The sequence below is a fragment of the Struthio camelus genome, chromosome 38 (assembly GCF_040807025.1).
Source record: "Struthio camelus isolate bStrCam1 chromosome 38, bStrCam1.hap1, whole genome shotgun sequence".
In the NCBI taxonomy this organism is placed as follows: domain Eukaryota; kingdom Metazoa; phylum Chordata; class Aves; order Struthioniformes; family Struthionidae; genus Struthio; species Struthio camelus.
The window spans coordinates 346,392-363,520 of NC_090979.1; the positions used below are offsets into that span (position 1 = coordinate 346,392).

General features: G+C 69.0%; 3 protein-coding genes across 4 annotated transcripts; 2 read left to right on the forward strand and 1 right to left on the reverse strand.

The window, feature by feature from the left end:
• The first annotated feature begins 373 nt into the window (after positions 1 to 373).
• On the forward strand, positions 374 to 7,111 carry WAS (WASP actin nucleation promoting factor). Its single transcript, XM_068924110.1, has 13 exons — positions 374 to 736; positions 1,646 to 1,786; positions 2,260 to 2,346; positions 2,767 to 2,863; positions 3,325 to 3,366; positions 3,522 to 3,572; positions 3,910 to 4,090; positions 4,266 to 4,308; positions 5,094 to 5,247; positions 5,926 to 5,971; positions 6,122 to 6,284; positions 6,834 to 6,939; positions 7,053 to 7,111. Exons 1-13 carry the CDS (start codon positions 626 to 628, stop codon positions 7,100 to 7,102), a joined length of 1,272 nt encoding a protein of 423 aa, XP_068780211.1. The 5' UTR covers positions 374 to 625; the 3' UTR covers positions 7,103 to 7,111.
• Positions 7,112 to 7,821: 710 nt separating this feature from the next.
• On the forward strand, positions 7,822 to 10,781 carry SUV39H1 (SUV39H1 histone lysine methyltransferase). Its single transcript, XM_068924082.1, has 6 exons — positions 7,822 to 7,924; positions 8,429 to 8,574; positions 8,865 to 9,521; positions 9,886 to 10,032; positions 10,216 to 10,345; positions 10,568 to 10,781. The coding sequence occupies exons 1-6, from the start codon at positions 7,906 to 7,908 to the stop codon at positions 10,702 to 10,704; spliced, it is 1,236 nt and encodes a 411-aa protein (XP_068780183.1). The 5' UTR covers positions 7,822 to 7,905; the 3' UTR covers positions 10,705 to 10,781.
• WDR13 (WD repeat domain 13) lies at positions 10,750 to 15,928 on the reverse strand. Of its 2 annotated transcripts, none has more exons than XM_068924081.1 (9): positions 15,735 to 15,928; positions 14,613 to 14,853; positions 13,968 to 14,065; positions 13,352 to 13,479; positions 12,702 to 13,009; positions 12,196 to 12,376; positions 11,895 to 12,036; positions 11,385 to 11,512; positions 10,750 to 11,000 (listed from the first exon to the last, which is right to left on the reverse strand). In XM_068924081.1, the coding sequence occupies exons 1-9, from the start codon at positions 15,773 to 15,775 to the stop codon at positions 10,816 to 10,818; spliced, it is 1,452 nt and encodes a 483-aa protein (XP_068780182.1). In that variant the 5' UTR covers positions 15,776 to 15,928; the 3' UTR covers positions 10,750 to 10,815. The 2 variants fall into 2 exon arrangements, with proteins under 2 accessions (XP_068780182.1, XP_068780181.1); XM_068924080.1 differs by having other exon boundaries at positions 14,613 to 15,003; positions 15,735 to 15,918.
• Between the last annotated feature and the right edge of the window lie 1,201 nt (positions 15,929 to 17,129).

Here is a 17,129-nt window from a genome sequence, read left to right on the forward strand (position 1 = left end):
TGGGAGGCTCCCAGAATGGACTGGAATGACAATGAGGGATCCAAATCCATACTGGGAAGGGTCTGGGGGTCCCAATCCATACTGGGAAGGAGCTAGAGAGCTCCCAGTATGGACTGGGAAGGGGATTGGGGGGGGGTCCCAGCCTATACTGGGCCTGCAGTATGTACTGGTGGGTCGTGGCATGGACTGGGAAGGGCCTGGGGTTCCACTACAGACTGGGATGGTCCCAGTACGGTCTAGGACAGAGTTGGGACTCCCCTGAGGGGGGAGGGGAAGCCAAGGCGCCCGGATGCCTGGGCCCCCAGCCAGGGGGGAGGAGGGGGGGCCGCGGCCTTTGGCTGCTCCCAGTCCCTCCCAGTTCACCCCAGTGCCCTCCCAGTTCACCCCAGTCGCCCCCAGTCCGGAGGTGACGCGCGCTTCCGGGCCCGCTACACGGAAGAGGCCTCCGCGCGGGACCCAGGCGTCCGGGCCGAGGGCTCCCCACCTCTGCAGGGGACACAGGCATCCGGCTCGGGGAGGTGTTTCCCCCCCAGCCTCCTCCAGGAAGGGGGCCCAGGCATCCGGGGCCCATAAGCGGGGCCGGAGCCGGCGGGGGAGTGGGGAAGGGGCCCAGGTGACTGGGGCGATGAGCCGGGGGGGCCGGGGGGGGCCACCGGGGCCCGACAACGTCCCCTCGGAGCTGCTGCAGCAGCAGGAAAACCTGCGGCTCTTTGAGCTCCTGGGCCGGAAATGTGTGGTGAGGGGCCGGGGCAGATCTGGGGGTCCTGGGGGGGATTTGGGGGGCCCTGCAGGAACCCTAAGGGCTCTGGGGGGGATCTAGGGGGTCCTGGGGGGGGCTGTGGGGGACTTGGGGGGATTTGGGGGTCCCTGCAAAGGCCCTAAGGGTTCTGGGGGGATCTGGAGGGTCTTAGGGGGGGATTTGGGGGTCTGGGGGGGCCCTAAGGGCTCTGGGAGGGTATAGGGGGAATATGGGGGGCCCTTGGGCTGGGGGGGTCCTGGGAGGGGCCTAAGGGGTCTAGGGGGGGATCTGGAGGGGATATAGGGAGTCCTGGGAGGGATTTGGGAGGGATATGGGGGATGGGGGGATTTGGGGGGTCCTGGGGGGCTCTAAAGGGTCTGGGGGATATTTGGGTGGATCTGGGCAGTCCTGAGGGGGATTTGGAATCCCAAGGGGGTCAAGGGGGTGTTTGCAACATCCTAAGAACCTGTAGGAACCCCCTTGAGTGCTATAGGAGCTCCCCCCAGGCACTAGAGCCACCCACCTAGTCCCTGTAGAGGCCCCAGGTGCTATAGGGCCCCCACACATGCTTTAGAGCAGCTCCTGGGTGCTATAGGAGCCTCTCAGGTGCTATAGGGTATCTTTAGGGGCCATAGGGGCCCCTTGGTGCTATACATGCCCAAGTTGCTATGGGGTCCCCCCGGGTGCTATAGGAGCCCTTCGGGTGCCCAAGTTGCTATAGGGCCCCCTGGGTGCTATAGGGGATCCCTAGGTGCTATAGGGGCCCCCCAGGTGCTGCAGACCCCAATGAGCCCCCAGCCCTACAGGGACTCCCCAGCCCCATACCTCCCCCAGCACCGCAGGGCCCCCCCAGCGCCCTGCCCCCCCCCAGGGGTGCTATAGGCGCTATAGGGGCGGCTGCGGCAGACGCTGGCGACGGCGGTGGTGCAGCTGCTGGAGGCGCGGGGGCCGGGGGGGGCGGCGTGGACCAAGCGGGGCTGCGGCGTCGCCTGCCTGGTCAAGGACAGCCCCCGGCGCTCCTACTTCATCCGCCTCTACGACCTGCGGGTGAGCTGGGGGCCCTGGCATCCAGGTGGGGGGGCGGGAGACCCCCACGGGCTGGGTAAGAGGTGGCCAAGGGACCCAGGCGTCTGGGCGGGGGAGCCCAGGGGATGGACCACCACGGGCTGGGTGGGAGATGGCCAAGGGACCCAGGCGTTGGGGTGGGGGAGCCAAGGGGACCCAGGTGTCCAGGCAGGGGTGGCGGGAGACCCCATGGGCTGGGTGGGAGGTGGCCAGGGGACCCAGGCATCCGGGCAGGGGAGCTATGGGGACCGAGGTGTCTGGATGGGGGAGCCACGGGGACCCAGGCGTTGGGGTGAAGGAGCCACGGGGACCCAGGCGTCCAGATGGGGGAGCTATGGGGACCCAGGTGTCCGGGCGGGGGAGCCATGAGGACCCAGGCGTCCGGGCGGGGGGGGACGGGAGTCCCCACGGGCTGGGTGGAGGTGGCCAAGGGACCCAGGTGTCTGGGCGCGCAGGGCGGGTGCCTGTGCTGGGAGCAGGAGCTCCGGGCCCACATGGGCTATGCTGCCCCCACCCCCTTCTTCCACACCTTCCCTGCTGACGTGAGTAGGCGGGGCCAGGGGCGGGGGCGGGGCTTCGGCTGCTTGGGGCAGGGTAGGGTGGAGCCAACTGGATGGGGGCGGGGCTACAAGCTGGGGTGTGGCTACAGGTGGGGGTTGGGGTGGGGCTAGAGGTGGGGGTTGGGGCGGGGCATCCGGCCTGAGGGCGGGGCTCTGGCTCTGGGGGCGGGGCCGAGGGCGGGACTCTGTGCTGGGGCAGGGCTTCAGCATTGTGGGTGGGGCCAAGGGTGGGGTTAAGAGACTGGGGGCAGGGCTTAGAAGGCAGTGGGTGGGGCTAAAGGGGCCTGAGATGGGGCTGATGGATGGGGCAGGGCTAAGGGAGTGTGGGTGAGGTGGAGGGTCTGGGGTGGGCTGGGGCTGGGGCGGGGCTGGGGCGGGGCCAGGCGGTGATTGGCTGCGCAGGGCTGGCAGGCGGGGCTGAACTTCGCCCACGAGGGGGAGGCGGCAGCGTTCCAGGCCCTGGTGGAGGAGAAGGTCTGGAAGCAGCAACAGCGGGCGGGTGAGCTGCCCCACGGCCCTGCCCCATGGCCACCCACGGTGCCCCACAGCTTCCCCATGACCACTCACGCTGCCCCACGGCAGCCCCAGGGCCACTCACACTGCACCGGAGCTGCCCCACAGTGGCCTATGAGGCACTGGGGCTGCCCCACAGCCACCCCCCCTGTGCCAGGGCTGCCCCATGGCCACCCACGCTGCCCCGTGGCAGCCCCAGGGCCACCCACACTGCACCGGGGCTGCCCCACAGCAGTCCACGAGGCACCAGGGCTGCCTCATGGCCACCTCCAACAGCCCACAATACACACTAGGGCTGCCCTATGGCAACCCACAGTGCACTGGGGCTGCCCCACAGCCACCCACGATACACTGTGGTTGCCCTACAGTGACCCACTATGCACCAGGGCTGCCCTGGTGCCCGCCACGCCATGGGGCAGCCCCACATTAGCCCCTTTCCCTCCACAGAGAAGCGACAGCTCCCACCCCCACCACCCCCCACGGCTGATGGTGAGTTCCCCCCCCTATCCCGGGAGGCTTTGCGGGGCTGTGGAGGGGGCGCCGTGGGGCAAAGAGCCACGGGGAAGGAGGAGCCGTGGGGTGGCCATGGGGGGGATGTTGTGGGGCAGCCGTGGGGCGCTGACCTCCTCTGCCCCCCATCACAGAGCGCCGCGGGAGTCTGCCCCGGCCCCCTGCATCTGCCGGGGATGGCTGTGGTGAGTGACTGCCCCATAGCAGGGGCTCCGCTGCCCCACAGCGGGGTCCCTGCCCCATAATGGAATGTCCCTGCCCTATAAGGGGATCCTTGATGCCCCATAGCAAGTGGTTCCTGCCCCATAGTGGGGTCTCTCCTACCCTATAGTGGGTTTGCCTGCCCCATAGCACAGTCCCTGCCTCATAGCAGTGTTCTAGCCCCCTAGCAGGGTCCCCTCTGCCCCATAGTGGGTTCCCCTGCACCATAGCCAGTCTCTACTGCCCCAAAGGGAGTCCCCCTGCCCCATAGTGGCCGCCAAGCCCCATAGCGGCCCCCGCCCCACACACATGCCCCCGCAGCCCCCCCAGTGCCGGCTGTGCCCATTGCCAACCCCGACATCACGGCGAGCCGCTACCGGGGGCTGCCCAGCCCCACGGCTGGCCCCACAGCGGGCCCCACAGCAGGCCCCACAGCCACTGACCGCAAGCGGGGTCGCAAGAAGATCTCCAAGGCTGACATCGGGGCACCCTCCGGCTTCAAGTAGGTCTGGGATGTGTGGGGCTGGGGGGATGTGTGGGGTGGGGAGATGTGTGGGGCAGGGGGACGTGTGGGGCTGGGGGGGACGTGAGGGGCAGGGTACATATGGGGCAGGGCTCGGCCATGGGTCCAGCCCTCCTGCTATGGGGCAACCCCTCATATCACCACCCCCCACCAGGCACGTGGGTCACATCGGATGGGACCCCAACAGCGGCTTCAACGTACGTCACCCCATAGGGGCTGTGACCCTCAGGCCTTATGGGTGGAAGAACCCTGTGGGCCCCATAGGGGGGATGGACCCCCCCAAGCTCTATAGGGGAGAGACCCCCTGGGCTGTATAGGAGAAACACCTCCCTCCCATGGGCACTAGAGCTCCCCTGCAGAGGCTATAGGCCCCACACCCCTCTAGGTGGCAGCTATGTGCCCCACACTGCCCCGGGGTGGGTGCTATAGGGCCTGTACCCCCTTAGGTGGGTGCTATAGGGGTCATAACCCCCCAGGGCAAGTGCTATAGGGCCCGTACCCCCCCCCCGGGGCTGGCATTATAGAGGTCATACCCCCTGAGCCAGGCTCTATAGAGGTCATACCCCCTGGGGTGGGGTTTATAGGTTCCATATCCCCTGGGGTGGGTGCTATAGGTCCCATATCCCCTGGGGAGGTCCTATAGGGGTCCTATCCCCTGGGGCAGGCACTATAGGTCCCATATCCCCTGGGAAGATCCTGTGGGGTCCCCCCCCAGGGTGGGTGCTATAGGTCCCATACCCTCTGGGGAGGTCCTATAGGGGTCCTATCCCCTGGGGCAGGTGCTATAGGTCCCATATCCCCTGTGGTGGGTGCTATAGGTCCCATAGCCCCCTGGGGAGGTCCTGTGGGGTCCCACCCCCCCAGGGTGGGTGCTATACACCCCACGCCCCCAGGGCGGGGCGGGCAGCACGGCCCCATACCCGCGGGGAGGGCGGCGGGTGGTGCCAGCAGCCCTACGGAGGCCGTAGGTGCCGGGCCGCAGGTGCAGGAGCTGGACCCAGACTTGCGGGCGCTGTTCGCCCGGGCCGGCATCAGCGAGGCGCAGCTGGCCGACGCCGAGACCTCGCGCCTCATCTACGACTTCATCGAGGGCCAGGGCGGCCTGCAGGCCGTCAAGGAGGAGATGCGCCGCCACGGTGAGCCCCCCAGCGGCCGCGCAGCGCTCCCTGCGCCCCCGGGCCCGAGGGGCTCCGCCGCCCCGATGACGGCAGCCACCTGTCTCCTCCGGGGTAGGCCCCTCAGGCCCCGCTGTAAGACCCGTACGACCCTCGCCGTAGGGTCCGTAGTCCCCCAGATAGGCCCCATGCCCCCCCGTTAAAGCATCCATACCCTCCCCATTATAGGGTCCATACCCCTTCCTGTTATAGGGCCCTTATGCCCCATTATAGGGTCCATGGGCCTCCGTTATAGGGTCCATACCTCCTCCGTTATAGGCTCCCTATGCCCCGTTATAGGCCCCACCCCCTCCATTATAGGCTCCATACCTCCTCCGTTATAGGCTCCCTATGCCCCGTTATAGGCCCCACCCCCCCGTTATAGGCTCCATGCCTCCTCCGTTATAGGCTCCCTATGCCCCATTATAGGCCCCACCCCCCCGTTATAGGCTCCATACCTCCTCCGTTATAGGCTCCCTATGCCCCGTTATAGGCCCCACCCCCCCCCATTATAGGCTCCCTATGCCCTGTTACAGGCCCCATGCCCCACCATTATAGGCCCCATACCCCCCTAGGTGCCACGTGCCCCCCCAGCCCTAGGGGCGTGGCCCCGGGGGCGGGGCTCCCGCCGGGCGCTGACGCCTCTCTCCCCTCCCCCAGGGCCGCCGCCCCCCCCGGGCCGCGCCGCCGCCGCGCCGCCGCCACCGCCCCCCGCGGCCGGCCCCGCCCCCCGCGGCCGCCAGGGGCCGCTGCCGCCGCCGCCGCCCGGGGCGCCGCCGCCGGCCCCGCCGCCGCCGCGCGGGGCCCCGCCCCCTGCCCCGCCCCCTGCCGCCGGCCCGCCCCCTGCGCGCGGGAGCCCCGCCCCCCCGGCGCGCGGCGGAGCCCCCCCACCCCCCCCGCCGCCGCCGCCGCCGCCGCCGCCGGCTGCTGGCGCCACCGCCGGTGCCCCCGCCGCGGGGCCCCCCCAGGGCCGCGGGGCCCTCCTGGACCAGATCCGGCAGGGCGTGCAGCTCAACAAGGTCGGGGGGCACGGGGCTGGGGGACGATGTGGAGCAGGTCGCCATGGGGCGGGGGACAGTGTGGAGTAGGGTGTCATGGGGCAGGGGACGGTGTGGGGCAGGGGACGGTGTGGGGTGGGTTGCCGTGGGGCGGGGGGAGGTGTGGAGCAGGTTGCCATGGGGCAGGGGATGGTGTGGAGTAGGGTGTCATGGGGCAGGGGACGGTGTGGGGTGGGTTGCCGTGGGGCGGGGGGAGGTGTGGAGCAGGTTGCCATGGGGCAGGGGATGGTGTGGAGTAGGGTGTCATGGGGCAGGGGACGGTGTGGGGCAGGTTGTCGTGGGGCAGGGGGAGGTGTGGAGCAGGTTGCCATGGGGCAGAGGACAGCGTGGGGCAGGTTACTGTGGGGCAGGTTGCCATGGGGTGGAGGACAGCGTGGGGCAGGTTACTGTGGGGTGGGGGGAGAGGTTTTGGGCAGGGGACACTGTGGGGTAGGTTGCGTGGGACAGGTAACAGTGTGGAGCAGCGTTCTGTGGGGTAGCCCTGACTCTGTTCCCTTTCCCTACCTGCAGACCCCTGAGGCCCCTGAGGCGGGTGCCGTGGGGCAGCCTCCCGAGGGGCTGGTGGGGGCCCTCATGCAGGTCATGCAGAAGCGCAGCAAGGCCATCCACTCATCCGGTGAGCTGGGGGGCTGCCGCCCCACACGCAGGGGGCCACCCCACATGTGAAGGGCACCCCCTGCGCTGTTCCCCCCTCCAAACCCTGCTCACCCCCTGCTTCCTCCCCCCCAGACGAGGCCGAGGACGCCGAGGAGGACGAGGACGACGAGTGGGATGACTGAGCCCCGTGGCGCTGGCCCATGGAGCCCCCGTGTTTGTGTGTCCCCCCCGCCCTGTAGCACCCCCTCTTTCCCACAGTGCTTTGCTTTGCGGGCCTGGTCCGGTACGACCTCGCTTACCCCCCCCACCTGCCCCATAGCGCCCCACACATGGGGTTTATGCGGGCCACCCCATGGCGGAGGCCGAGCGCCGTGTTGGCGTGAACGAGACCTGGGGGACTGTGGATAACGTCTCCTTCCCCCGCACTTTTTTTTTTGGGGGGGGGGGCTTCATTTGTGCAAGCTGCTAAGGAATAAACCAGCACCGCACCACCTCGTTTGCTCGAGCTGCTAACGAACGAAGCCGTTGCCTCGAGGTGAGCGGGGCCGCTTGGCGGCACCCCCCCACACCACGTGGCCCCAGCCACCAGCAAGCACGGCCATGCTTCACAAACAACGTGTTACAAAGATTAATGAATGAGATTAATTAATTAACGGCTACGTGTGATTGCTACGTTCCATCACTCTGAGGCTTTGTGGGGCGGGGGTGGGGGGGAATATCCCGCTTTCCGCCCCGAGGCGAGAAGGCGGAGGCAGGGCACGAGCCCTGGGTGTGCCCAGGGCGGGGGAAAAGAAGCGGAAATTGGTTAAAAAAAAAAAAAAAAGCGGCCCTGGCGTGGGCGGTGACACCGGGAAGGAGCGCGGGGGCTGCTGGGTATATGCAAATAAGGCGGGCGGGCGCTGCCAATCGGAGGGAGGGGGCGGGGCCGCGCGGTGCGGCGGCCGCGCGGTGCCTGTCGGGGGGGGAGGGGGGAGGAAAAAAAAAGATGGCGGAAAATTTAAAAGGTGAGCGCGGGGCGCGGGAGGGCGGCGGTCGTTTAACGGCCGCGCGCGGCGGTTTAACGGTCGCGGGGCGCGCGCGCGGGCCGCGTTCGAACGCCCCCCCGCCCCCCCACACCTGGCGCGCTGCGCGACCGTTGAACAGCCGCGCGCTGTGAGGGGGGAGGCGCCTTTTCCCGCCTTTTCTGAGGGGGGCAGCGCGCGCGCGGCGGGTATAAAAGGGGGCGCGGGGGGCGGGGGAGGGGCAGTGCGTGAGGGGGCGCGGGGCGCGCTGAGGCGGCTCCTCCGCCGGCGGGGGGTGCGGGGGCGCCCGGTGCTTCGGGGGGGTGGGGAGGCTATCCCCACGCCTGTGGGGCTGGCACGGAACCGGGGGGCTTCCACGCGCGTGGGCGCCGCGCCACCCTCGACCTCAGACGCGTGTGGCAGGTAGGTCCCGTGGGGCGTCCAGGCAGCGGTGGGTGGGGCCCACGCGCGTTGGTGAAGGTGCCCCCGCCCCCCGGTGCCCCGCAGGCTGCTCCGTGTGCTGCAAGTCGTCCTGGGCGCAGCTGCAGGACCTGTGCCGCCTGGAGCGGCTGCGGTGCCGGGCGCTAGGCGTCACCCGCCGCAACCTGGCCCACTTCGAGGTGGAGTACCTGTGCGACTACAAGAGAGTGGGGGTGAGTGCACGCCTGGACACCTGGGTCCCTCGCAGAGGTGGGGAGCACGGACGCCTGGGTCCCCAGAGCATTGGGCCCTTGGACGCCTGGGTGACCCGTGCCTCCAGGAAGGCCCTGGACTGGGTCCCTCGTGGGTCCAGGAGGGGCCGGGAAGGCCCTGGATACCTCGGTCCCCAATGACTCTCAGGAGAGCTGGGAAGGTCCCGGGCACCTGGGTCCTCTGGGATCCTGAGGCTCAGCATGGCCCCAGGTGTCCGGGCCTGCAGTGACATGGTCTCCCTGCCACACAGGCCGAGGAGTTCTACCTGGTGAAGTGGCGGGGCTACCCCGAGGCAGCCAACACCTGGGAGCCCCGCAAGAACCTGCGCTGCCGGGGGCTGCTCAAGCAGCTGCACCAGGACCTGGCGCGTGCCCCGGGAGGGCCGGCCCGGCCTGGCCCACGGGGCCTGCCTGCCCGCGCCTCCTCCTACCTGGTGCAGAAAGCAGAGCAGCGGCGGGCCCTGCGCCGCTGGGAGCGCCACCTCAACACCAAGCGCCGCCACCGGGGCCGTATCGCTGTGGAGAACGAGGTGGACCTGCACGGCCCGCCCCGGGACTTCATCTACATCAATGAGTACAAGGTGGGGGCCGGCATCACCCTCAGCCCCGTGGCCGTGGGCTGCGAGTGCCGTGACTGCCTGGCCGAGGCGGCTGGCGGTTGCTGCCCCGGCGCCTCGCGCAACAAATTCGCCTACAACGAGGCCGGGCAAGTGCGCATCCGGGCTGGGCTGCCCATCTACGAGTGCAACTCGCGGTGCCGCTGCGGGGCCGAGTGCCCCAACCGCGTGGTGCAGAAGGGCATTCGCTACGACCTCTGCATCTTCCGCACTGGCAATGGCCGGGGCTGGGGCGTCCGCACCCTCGAGCGCATCCGCAAGAACAGCTTTGTCATGGAGTACGTGGGTGAGGTGAGCGCTGTGCCACCGCGGGGGCGGGGACACATGGGGTGGCATTGCTGCAGCTGCCCTGTGTCACTGTGCAGACGCAGGAGGGCACTGCTGTGCGCCTATATTGCCATGGTGTGAGCCCTGGGGACATGGGAGGGGATGTGGAGACACAGGAGGTCATTGCTGTGTCCCTGTATCACCCTGGCGTGAGCCATGGGGACACAGAAGGGGATGTGGGGACACAGGAGGTCATTGCTGTGTCCCTGTATCACCCTGGCGTGAGCCGTGGGGACATGGGAGGGGTCATGGGGACACGTGAGGTCATTGCTGTGTCCCTGTATCACCCTGGCATGAGCTCACCCCCGTGCGCCCCCCCGGCCCCCAGATCATCACGTCGGAGGAGGCGGAGCGGCGGGGGCAGGTCTATGACCGCCAGGGAGCCACCTACCTCTTCGACCTGGACTACGTGGAGGACGTCTACACTGTGGACGCTGCCCGCTATGGCAACATCTCCCACTTTGTCAACCACAGTGTGAGTGGGGGCGGGGCTAAACGCTCAGGGGTGGGGCCCGGTGTGCCAGGCCTGCCAGGTGCCCTGGGGGTGTTGCTGCAGCTTGGGGGGGGGGGTCGGTGCTTGTGGGTGGAGCCAGGCAGTGCTGAGGAGGAGGAGCCTGTGCTGGGGGTGTGGCCTAACACCTTCCTCCTGCCCCTGCAGTGTGACCCCAACCTGCAGGTGTACAATGTCTTCATCGACAACCTGGACGAGCGGCTGCCACGCATTGCCCTCTTCGCCACCCGGCCCATCCGTGCCGGCGAGGAGCTCACCTTCGACTACAACATGCACGGTGAGCCCCGCCCCCGGGCCAGCCCCTGGGCGGGGGGGGGGGGGGCAGCTGGGTGTACCACTGCCAAAGAGATGGGGGGGGAGGGCAGCTGGGCCGTACCACAGCCATAGAGATTGGGGGTAGGTGGGCCATACCACGGCCATAGAGACAGGGGGGTGTTGGATTGTACCACAGCACTTCCCATCCGCTGACACACCCCTTGTGCCCCATCCCCCCCGGCAGTGGACCCAGTGGATGCCGAGAGCACGCGGATGGACTCCAACTTCGGGCTGGCTGGGGGCCTGGGCGGTTCCCCCCGGGCCCGGGGCCGCATCGAGTGCAAGTGTGGGGCCGCCACCTGCCGCAAGTACCTCTTCTAGCCCCCCCCCCCCCCCCGGCACGCACGCAGGCAGCCGACACGCGCACATGGGTGCAAAACACGCTCTGTTTGCCAAGCTGGGGGGCTCCGTGCCGTGCAGGGGCAGGGGGCACTAGGCGTGCTGGCGGCGCCATACGATGACGGTGCCGGTGGCGTCGCTGGAGGCCAGCAGGCTCTCGTCGCAGTTGAAGGCCACGGCCAGCACTGGCCCACCATGGCCCTGCAGTGAGTTGACGGTGGCCCGGCCAGCGCGTGCCACGTCGAAGAAGTAGACGCAGGCGTCCTCGCTGCCTGTCACTGCGGGGGCACGGGGGCTGCATCCTCCTTCTTCCTCAGCGCCCCACAGCACCCTGGGATACACCACTCCACCCCCCCCCCCCCAGCCTGCCAGGCTGCAGCTCAACCCCCCCCCCAAGCAAGGGCTTGCCTCCCCCATGTATCCATGTTGGGATACATTCCTGCCCCCCCCATAAGTGGTGGGACTTGTTGCCCCTAAGGCATGCTGGGATCTGCCCCCCCCCCCCCCATGCCCCACAGCATGCCTCAATATATTCCCCCTTCCTAGGGCCTGCTGGGAGTTATTTCCCCTCCCCCACTCTGGGCATGCTGGGATTTATGCCCCCCTCCACACCCCCAGGCATGCTGGGATACCCCATTCCCCCGCGCCGGGAGGCCACGCACCCACACAGGCGCCCTGGCGGAAGGACATGAGGGGGCAGAAGCAGCTGCGAACTGGCTGTGCCCGGTGGCGGGTGGGGAAGCTGCGCCGCAGCCGCAGCCCCGGCACCCCCGAACTCTCCTCCACCACCCTGTGGGGACACAGGGACAGGGGTCAGCCCCACGGCATGACCTACGGCACCCCCCAGCCCTCCTTCACCACGCTGCAGGGACATGGAGATGTGGAGGTCAGCCCCATGGCACTTCCTAGTTCCTTCACTGCCCTGCAGGGACACAGGGACATGGAGGTCAGCCCCACAGCACACACACCCCCCCCCCCCCCCGCCCCCAGCTCCTTCACTGCCCTGCGGGGACATGGGGACGGCAGGGTCAGCCTCACAGCACCCCCCCAGCTCCTCCACCACCCTGTGGGGACACGGGGTCAGCTGCCCTACAGCACCCCCCAGCACTCTCCTTCACCACCCTGTGGGGACTGGAACACAGGGTCAGCCCCCTGGCTGCCCCCTGGCGCACCGGAAGAGCAGCAGGCGGTCGGGGCAGGCGTTGACGAGCAGCGAGGGGTCGGGGGCCTCGCGGCTGGCCCAGGCCCGGGCCGACAGGCTGGTGATGGAGCCGCCCTCCTGCACCAGCACCCGCGACGCCTTCGTCAGCCGCCCTGCACAGGGGGACGCGGGGGGGGGTCAGTGCTGCCCCACAGCCGCCCCCAGGGCCCCCCAGTCCCTCCCAGTGCACGTTAGCACCCAACAGTCCCTCCCAGTGCTCCCTAGTGCCCCCCAGTCCCTCCCAGTCCCCCCCCCCAGCACCCCCCCCGTACCAGTGCCAGGGTCACAGAGGAAGGAGGAGACGGAGCCACGGTCATCGCCGGCCCAGAGCACCCGCCCAGCAGCGTCGAAGCAGAGCGAGAGCGCGCGGCCAGGCAGTCGCCCCGTGCCGCCCCGCGCCGCCTTCCCCGTCGAGACGTTCACTACCCGCAGCACACCCCGGGCGCTGCCCGCCTGCCCACACGCGTGTCAGCACGGAGCCAGGACACGCAGGGGCTGCGACACAGGCACATATGCACCGCACATGCGTGTGCCACGCCCCGTGCACGCCACGGTGGGGGGTGTGGTTGAGGGGCTGGAAGGCGCCCCAGAGCTGGGACACACACACACACACGTGGCACACGCATCCCATGTATAACACACACACTCACCACAGTGAGGGTGTTGTCGAGGGGCTGGATGGCGCCACGGAGCTGGGACACAGACACAGACACACAGGGGCCACGCCACAGCCCACACGCCCCGCACACGTGTGCCGCGCCCCGCACACGGCACTCACCACGGTGAGGTTGTTGTTGAGGGGCTGGAAGGCGCAGCAGAGCAGGGCGGCCCCGTCGGGGTCGGCTACGCGCCGGATGCAGCGGCCCTCGGCGGGCGCCCAGAGGCGCAGCGTGCCGTCCAGCGAGGCCGAGAGCAGCACGTCGTTGGCCAGTGACCAGGCCAGGTCGGCCACGCCACCGCCGTGGCCCCGCAGCACCCGCAGCACCGCCGGCGGCCCCGGCGCCAGCCGGCACACCGAGATGGTCCCATCCAGCGAGCAGCAGGCCAGCAGGTGACGCTCGTCGTGCGCGAACTGCACCCTCGGCACTGCCCCCACCCCAGTATGCCCCAGTAAGGACCTGCATGGGCCTGTGGGGGGGCTGCTGCGGGCCAGTGGGGGCTGGGACTGGCCGCTGGGCACCCAGAGGGGCTGCTCTAGACCACTAGAAATCAGTAACAGTCTCCCCAGGGGGCACCCCATGTCCTCCCAGTGCCAAGTGCCCCCCCCCCCAGTGCCCGCAGTCCTTCCCAATAGCCCTCCCAGTGCCCTTCCAGCACCCCCACTGCCTCCCAGTCCTTCCCAGTGCCCTCCTACTGCCCCCCCAGTCTTTCCCAATAGCCCTCTCAATGCTCCCACTGCCCCTCTAGCGCTCCCAGTGCCCCCCGCACCAGCGCTGTCGGTGTGCTGGTCGAAGACATGGAAGACACCGGCGAAGGCGTAGTTCTCGCTCAGCGTTGTGTCCCCGGCCATGGCCCGGCTCGCCTCGGCCAGCGGCGTCGGCACCACTCCGGGGGCGCTGCGGGCCCAGGCATCTGGGACTGGCACCCCCCATCCCCCCACGGACCCAGGCGGCTGGGCTCAGCACCCCCACCAACCTCCCGGGGGGCCCAAGGGTCTAGGTCTGGCACCCCCCCCCCCAGGCCTCTGGGGGTCCAGACATCCAGGACTGGCACCCCCCCACCCACCACGGTTCAGGCATCAGGGCTCAGCACCACCCCCCCACACCCCCCGCCAGGGACCCAGGTGTCCGGGAGCTACCCCCCCAGGGACCCAGCATCCCCCCAGGGGCCCAGGAGTCAGGGTGCCCCCTCCCCCACCACGAGGGGCCAAGGCATCCAGCTATTTCCCCCCCCCCCCCCAGGGGCCCGGGCATCCAGGACTGGCACCCCTCAACTCCCAGGGGGCCCAAGCGTCCAGGACCAGGACCCTAGCAGGGACCCAGGCATCCGAGAGCCCCCCTCAGTGTCCCAGCGTCCCCCCCAGGGGCCCAGGCGTCCGACTCACCGCTCGTCAGGGGGGCCACGGGGGGGCACTCCAGGGTGGGAGCCACGGCTCAGGGAGCGCCGGTGCCCCCGCGCCGCCCGCGGGTCCTCCTCAAAATCCTGCCACACCGACCCCCCCACACCCTATAGGTGCTATAGGGACTCCATGCACTCCCCCCACCCTATGGGGGCTATAGGTACCCCCCCAACCCATTAGGGGCTATAGGGACCCCACCACCGCCTTACAGATGCTATAGAGACTACCCCCCCCCCAACCATACAGGGGCTACAGGAACATCCCCTTCCTCTGCCCTATAGGGACTCTGTGTTCTATAGAGACAATAGGGACCTCCCCACCATACAGGGTATACTAAGACCCTGCACCCTATGGGGGCCATTGGGATCACCTTGCCCCGCAGTGGGTAGAGGGACCCTGGGAAGCCCTATACATGCCATAACCCCCTGGGATGGGTGTCACAGCCCCATAACCCCCCCCCCCCCCAGGATGGGTGTCACAGCCCTGGGATGGGTGTCACAGCCCCATAACACCCCCCAGGATGGGTGTCACAGCCCTGGGATAGGTGTCACAGCCCCATAACACCCCTGGGACAGGTGTCACAGCCCCCCCCTCCACCCTCGCGACACCTGCCCTCCCACCCAGGCCTACCTCCATCCGGTCAAGGGTGGTGCGGCTGCTGCGGAGGAGGCTGTTGCTGTAGGCACGGCAGCTGCTCTGCTCTGAGAGGGGCCCGTAGCGCTGGGCCAGCAGCTGGGCCCGCACCCGCAGGTACCAGCGGCGGGCACCAGCCTCCAGCCCACCTTTGGCGTGCTCGCGTAGCAGCTGGCTGCGGCGCCGCATGTACTGCGTGCGGAACTGGGGCCAGCTGGGTGTCCGGTATGCTGCATACCTGTGCCCGGCACAGGTGTCACTCCGCGCAAGCCGACACACAGTTGCGATGGGGTTGGGGATGCCGTGCGCATGGGTGCATGCGACCAGTATGCGCACATGCACCAGGGACCCAGGTGTCCAGGGTGGGTGACGCCCTGCCATGTACAGCCTGGGGGGCTGGGTGTCAATGCAGCCAGCACCTGATTGCTCCCATCACACGCGCTCACGCACACAACATGACCACACGGAGACCAGGCATCCGGGAAAGTGGACACCTGACCCCCCCCCCCCCCAATGTCACACACACATACATACACACGCCAGGGGCCCAGGCATCTGGGCAGCCAACACCCAACCGCACCATCATGCACACAGAGAAACACACACACGCACTGGGGACCCAGACGTCCAGGCAACCAACACCTGACACCCCATCACACACACACACACACAAAGAAATACACACACGCGCACACACACACACACACACAAGCACACATAAACCCATAAACGTACAACACACACAAACATACACCGGGGACCCAGGCGTCCGGGAAGCCAACATCCAACCTCCCACCCCCGCCCCAATCATGTACACACACACGCGCACACACGCACGCACCAGGGACCCAGGTGTCCGAGACAGGCAACACCTGATACTCCCTCACGCACACAAAACACACCACACACCCCCGCACAGACACACGTAAACCCACAAACGCACAACACACAAACACACTCCAGGGGCCCAGGCGTCTCGGCAGCCCCCCCCCCCCCATTTCAGCCCCCCCCCAACGGGGGGGGGGGGCCTGGCGTCCGGGGCTGGCGACACCCGGGGCCCAGGCGTCCAGACCCTCCCCTTCCATAACCCCCGCAGGGGCCCAGGCGTCCGGGACTCACCTGGCATCCACGGCGAGCACCTGCTGCCACACAGCAGCCATGACGGCGGCAGTCGGACACCTGGACCCCTCCCGCAGTGGGGGAGGGCAGGAGGATGTCACCGGCGAGGGGTGGGGACCAAGGCGTCCTGGCCATCCCCCCGCCCCCGTCCTAAAATGGCCGCCGCCCGCCCTCACGCCAAGATGGCCGCGCCTCGCGTCGCCCTGGCGACGTCGCTCCCGCCTCTCGACAGGCGGCCGTCAGCCAATAGGAGCACGGCGGAGCCCGGGGAGCCGCGCGGCGATTGGCTGGCCGGCGGGGAGGGGGCGGGACGCGGTCGAACGCCGCGCGCGGGAGCGACGATGCTGCAGCGCGCGCGGGGGTGAGCGCGGGCCCGGGGGGGCGGACTGCGCATGCGCAGGAGCGGCACCGCCCCCGTCTCCCCCCCCCCCGCCCACCCGCGTGACAGCCGCCGCGTTCCCGCGCGCTGGAAACCGCCGTCGCGCACTCGCTCCCTCTCAGGCGCTGCCGCCATCTTCTCCCACACGCGTCCACGGCGTTTCCCCCTACTACGCGCGGCTTCCCGGCGTGTCCGCCCCACCCCCACCCCCGGCGTGTCCTCACAGGCTGGGGCGTGTCATGGCGTTGGTTGGACACACGTATGCGCAGGAGTCATGCATGTTGGTGCCCCCGGCCGCCTGGGCCCATGGTGCCGGTGCCAAGAGGAAGTTCCCGCAGGGGTTGCTGCCTGGACGCCTGCCCGCCCCCCCCCCCCCGGTCACCAGGGCCTGTGGTGATGGTGCCGGGGGGGGGGCGGGGGCGGCGGCAGCAGCGCTGGCAGCACCTCAAGGGTGGCTACAGGTGGCTGGTAGTGGCACTGTGGGGGGGGGAGGGCCCTATCCTGGGCCCTGTCCGAGCTGTGCTGGGGGGTGGCGCCTGGCCCCCTCCACCCCATGCCAGGCCCTGCTGAGGCACCAGTGCAGGTGGGTGGGTGTGTGGGGGGAGCTATAGGTGCTGGGGGGGGGGTCATATGGGTGCTCCTGAGGGGGGGGGAATTATAGGGTTGGGGGTGGCTGGGGGCACCTTGTGGGTGCTGGGGGGGGGATAAGGGTGCTGAGAGGGGGGGGTCCTATGAGTGCTCGGGGCGGATATGGAGGCTGAGGGGTCTGTGGATGCTTGGGGTGGTCTAATGGGCACTGGGTGGGCACCCAGGGGGGCTGAGGGGGGGGCTACTTGGGGAAGTTTAAGAGCGTGAAGGGATCTTATGGGTGCCAGAGCACCCCAGATGCTCACCCCCCCCTTCCCCCCCCCCCCACCAGCAGCGCAAGGCCGAGGCAATGGTGCAAGTCTTGTCCCATCCTGCCTCCAGCAGAGGACCCCAGCATCTGGATGCCCTCCCCTCAGAGCGGGAACCCC

What these genes read in the sequence shown, in the direction of transcription:
- WAS (XM_068924110.1), top strand. Translation starts at nt 626, where the DNA reads ATGAGCCGGGGGGGCCGGGGGGGGCCACCGGGGCCCGACAACGTCCCC. An exon ending in TCCTGGGCCGGAAATGTGTG is followed by an intron (nt 737 to 1,645) that starts GTGAGGGGCCGG and finishes CGGCTGCGGCAG; the next exon opens with ACGCTGGCGACGGCGGTGGT. An exon ending in GAAGCAGCAACAGCGGGCGG is followed by an intron (nt 2,864 to 3,324) that starts GTGAGCTGCCCC and finishes TTCCCTCCACAG; the next exon opens with AGAAGCGACAGCTCCCACCC.
- SUV39H1 (XM_068924082.1), top strand. An exon ending in GCGACTACAAGAGAGTGGGG is followed by an intron (nt 8,575 to 8,864) that starts GTGAGTGCACGC and finishes CCTGCCACACAG; the next exon opens with GCCGAGGAGTTCTACCTGGT. An exon ending in TCATGGAGTACGTGGGTGAG is followed by an intron (nt 9,522 to 9,885) that starts GTGAGCGCTGTG and finishes CCCGGCCCCCAG; the next exon opens with ATCATCACGTCGGAGGAGGC.
- WDR13 (XM_068924080.1), bottom strand. Translation starts at nt 15,775, where the DNA reads ATGGCTGCTGTGTGGCAGCAGGTGCTCGCCGTGGATGCCAG. An exon ending in GACCGCCTGCTGCTCTTCCG is followed by an intron (nt 11,513 to 11,894) that starts GTGCGCCAGGGG and finishes GTGTCCCCACAG; the next exon opens with GGTGGTGGAGGAGAGTTCGG. An exon ending in CCGCCAGGGCGCCTGTGTGG is followed by an intron (nt 11,001 to 11,384) that starts GTGCGTGGCCTC and finishes GTGCCCCCGCAG; the next exon opens with TGACAGGCAGCGAGGACGCC.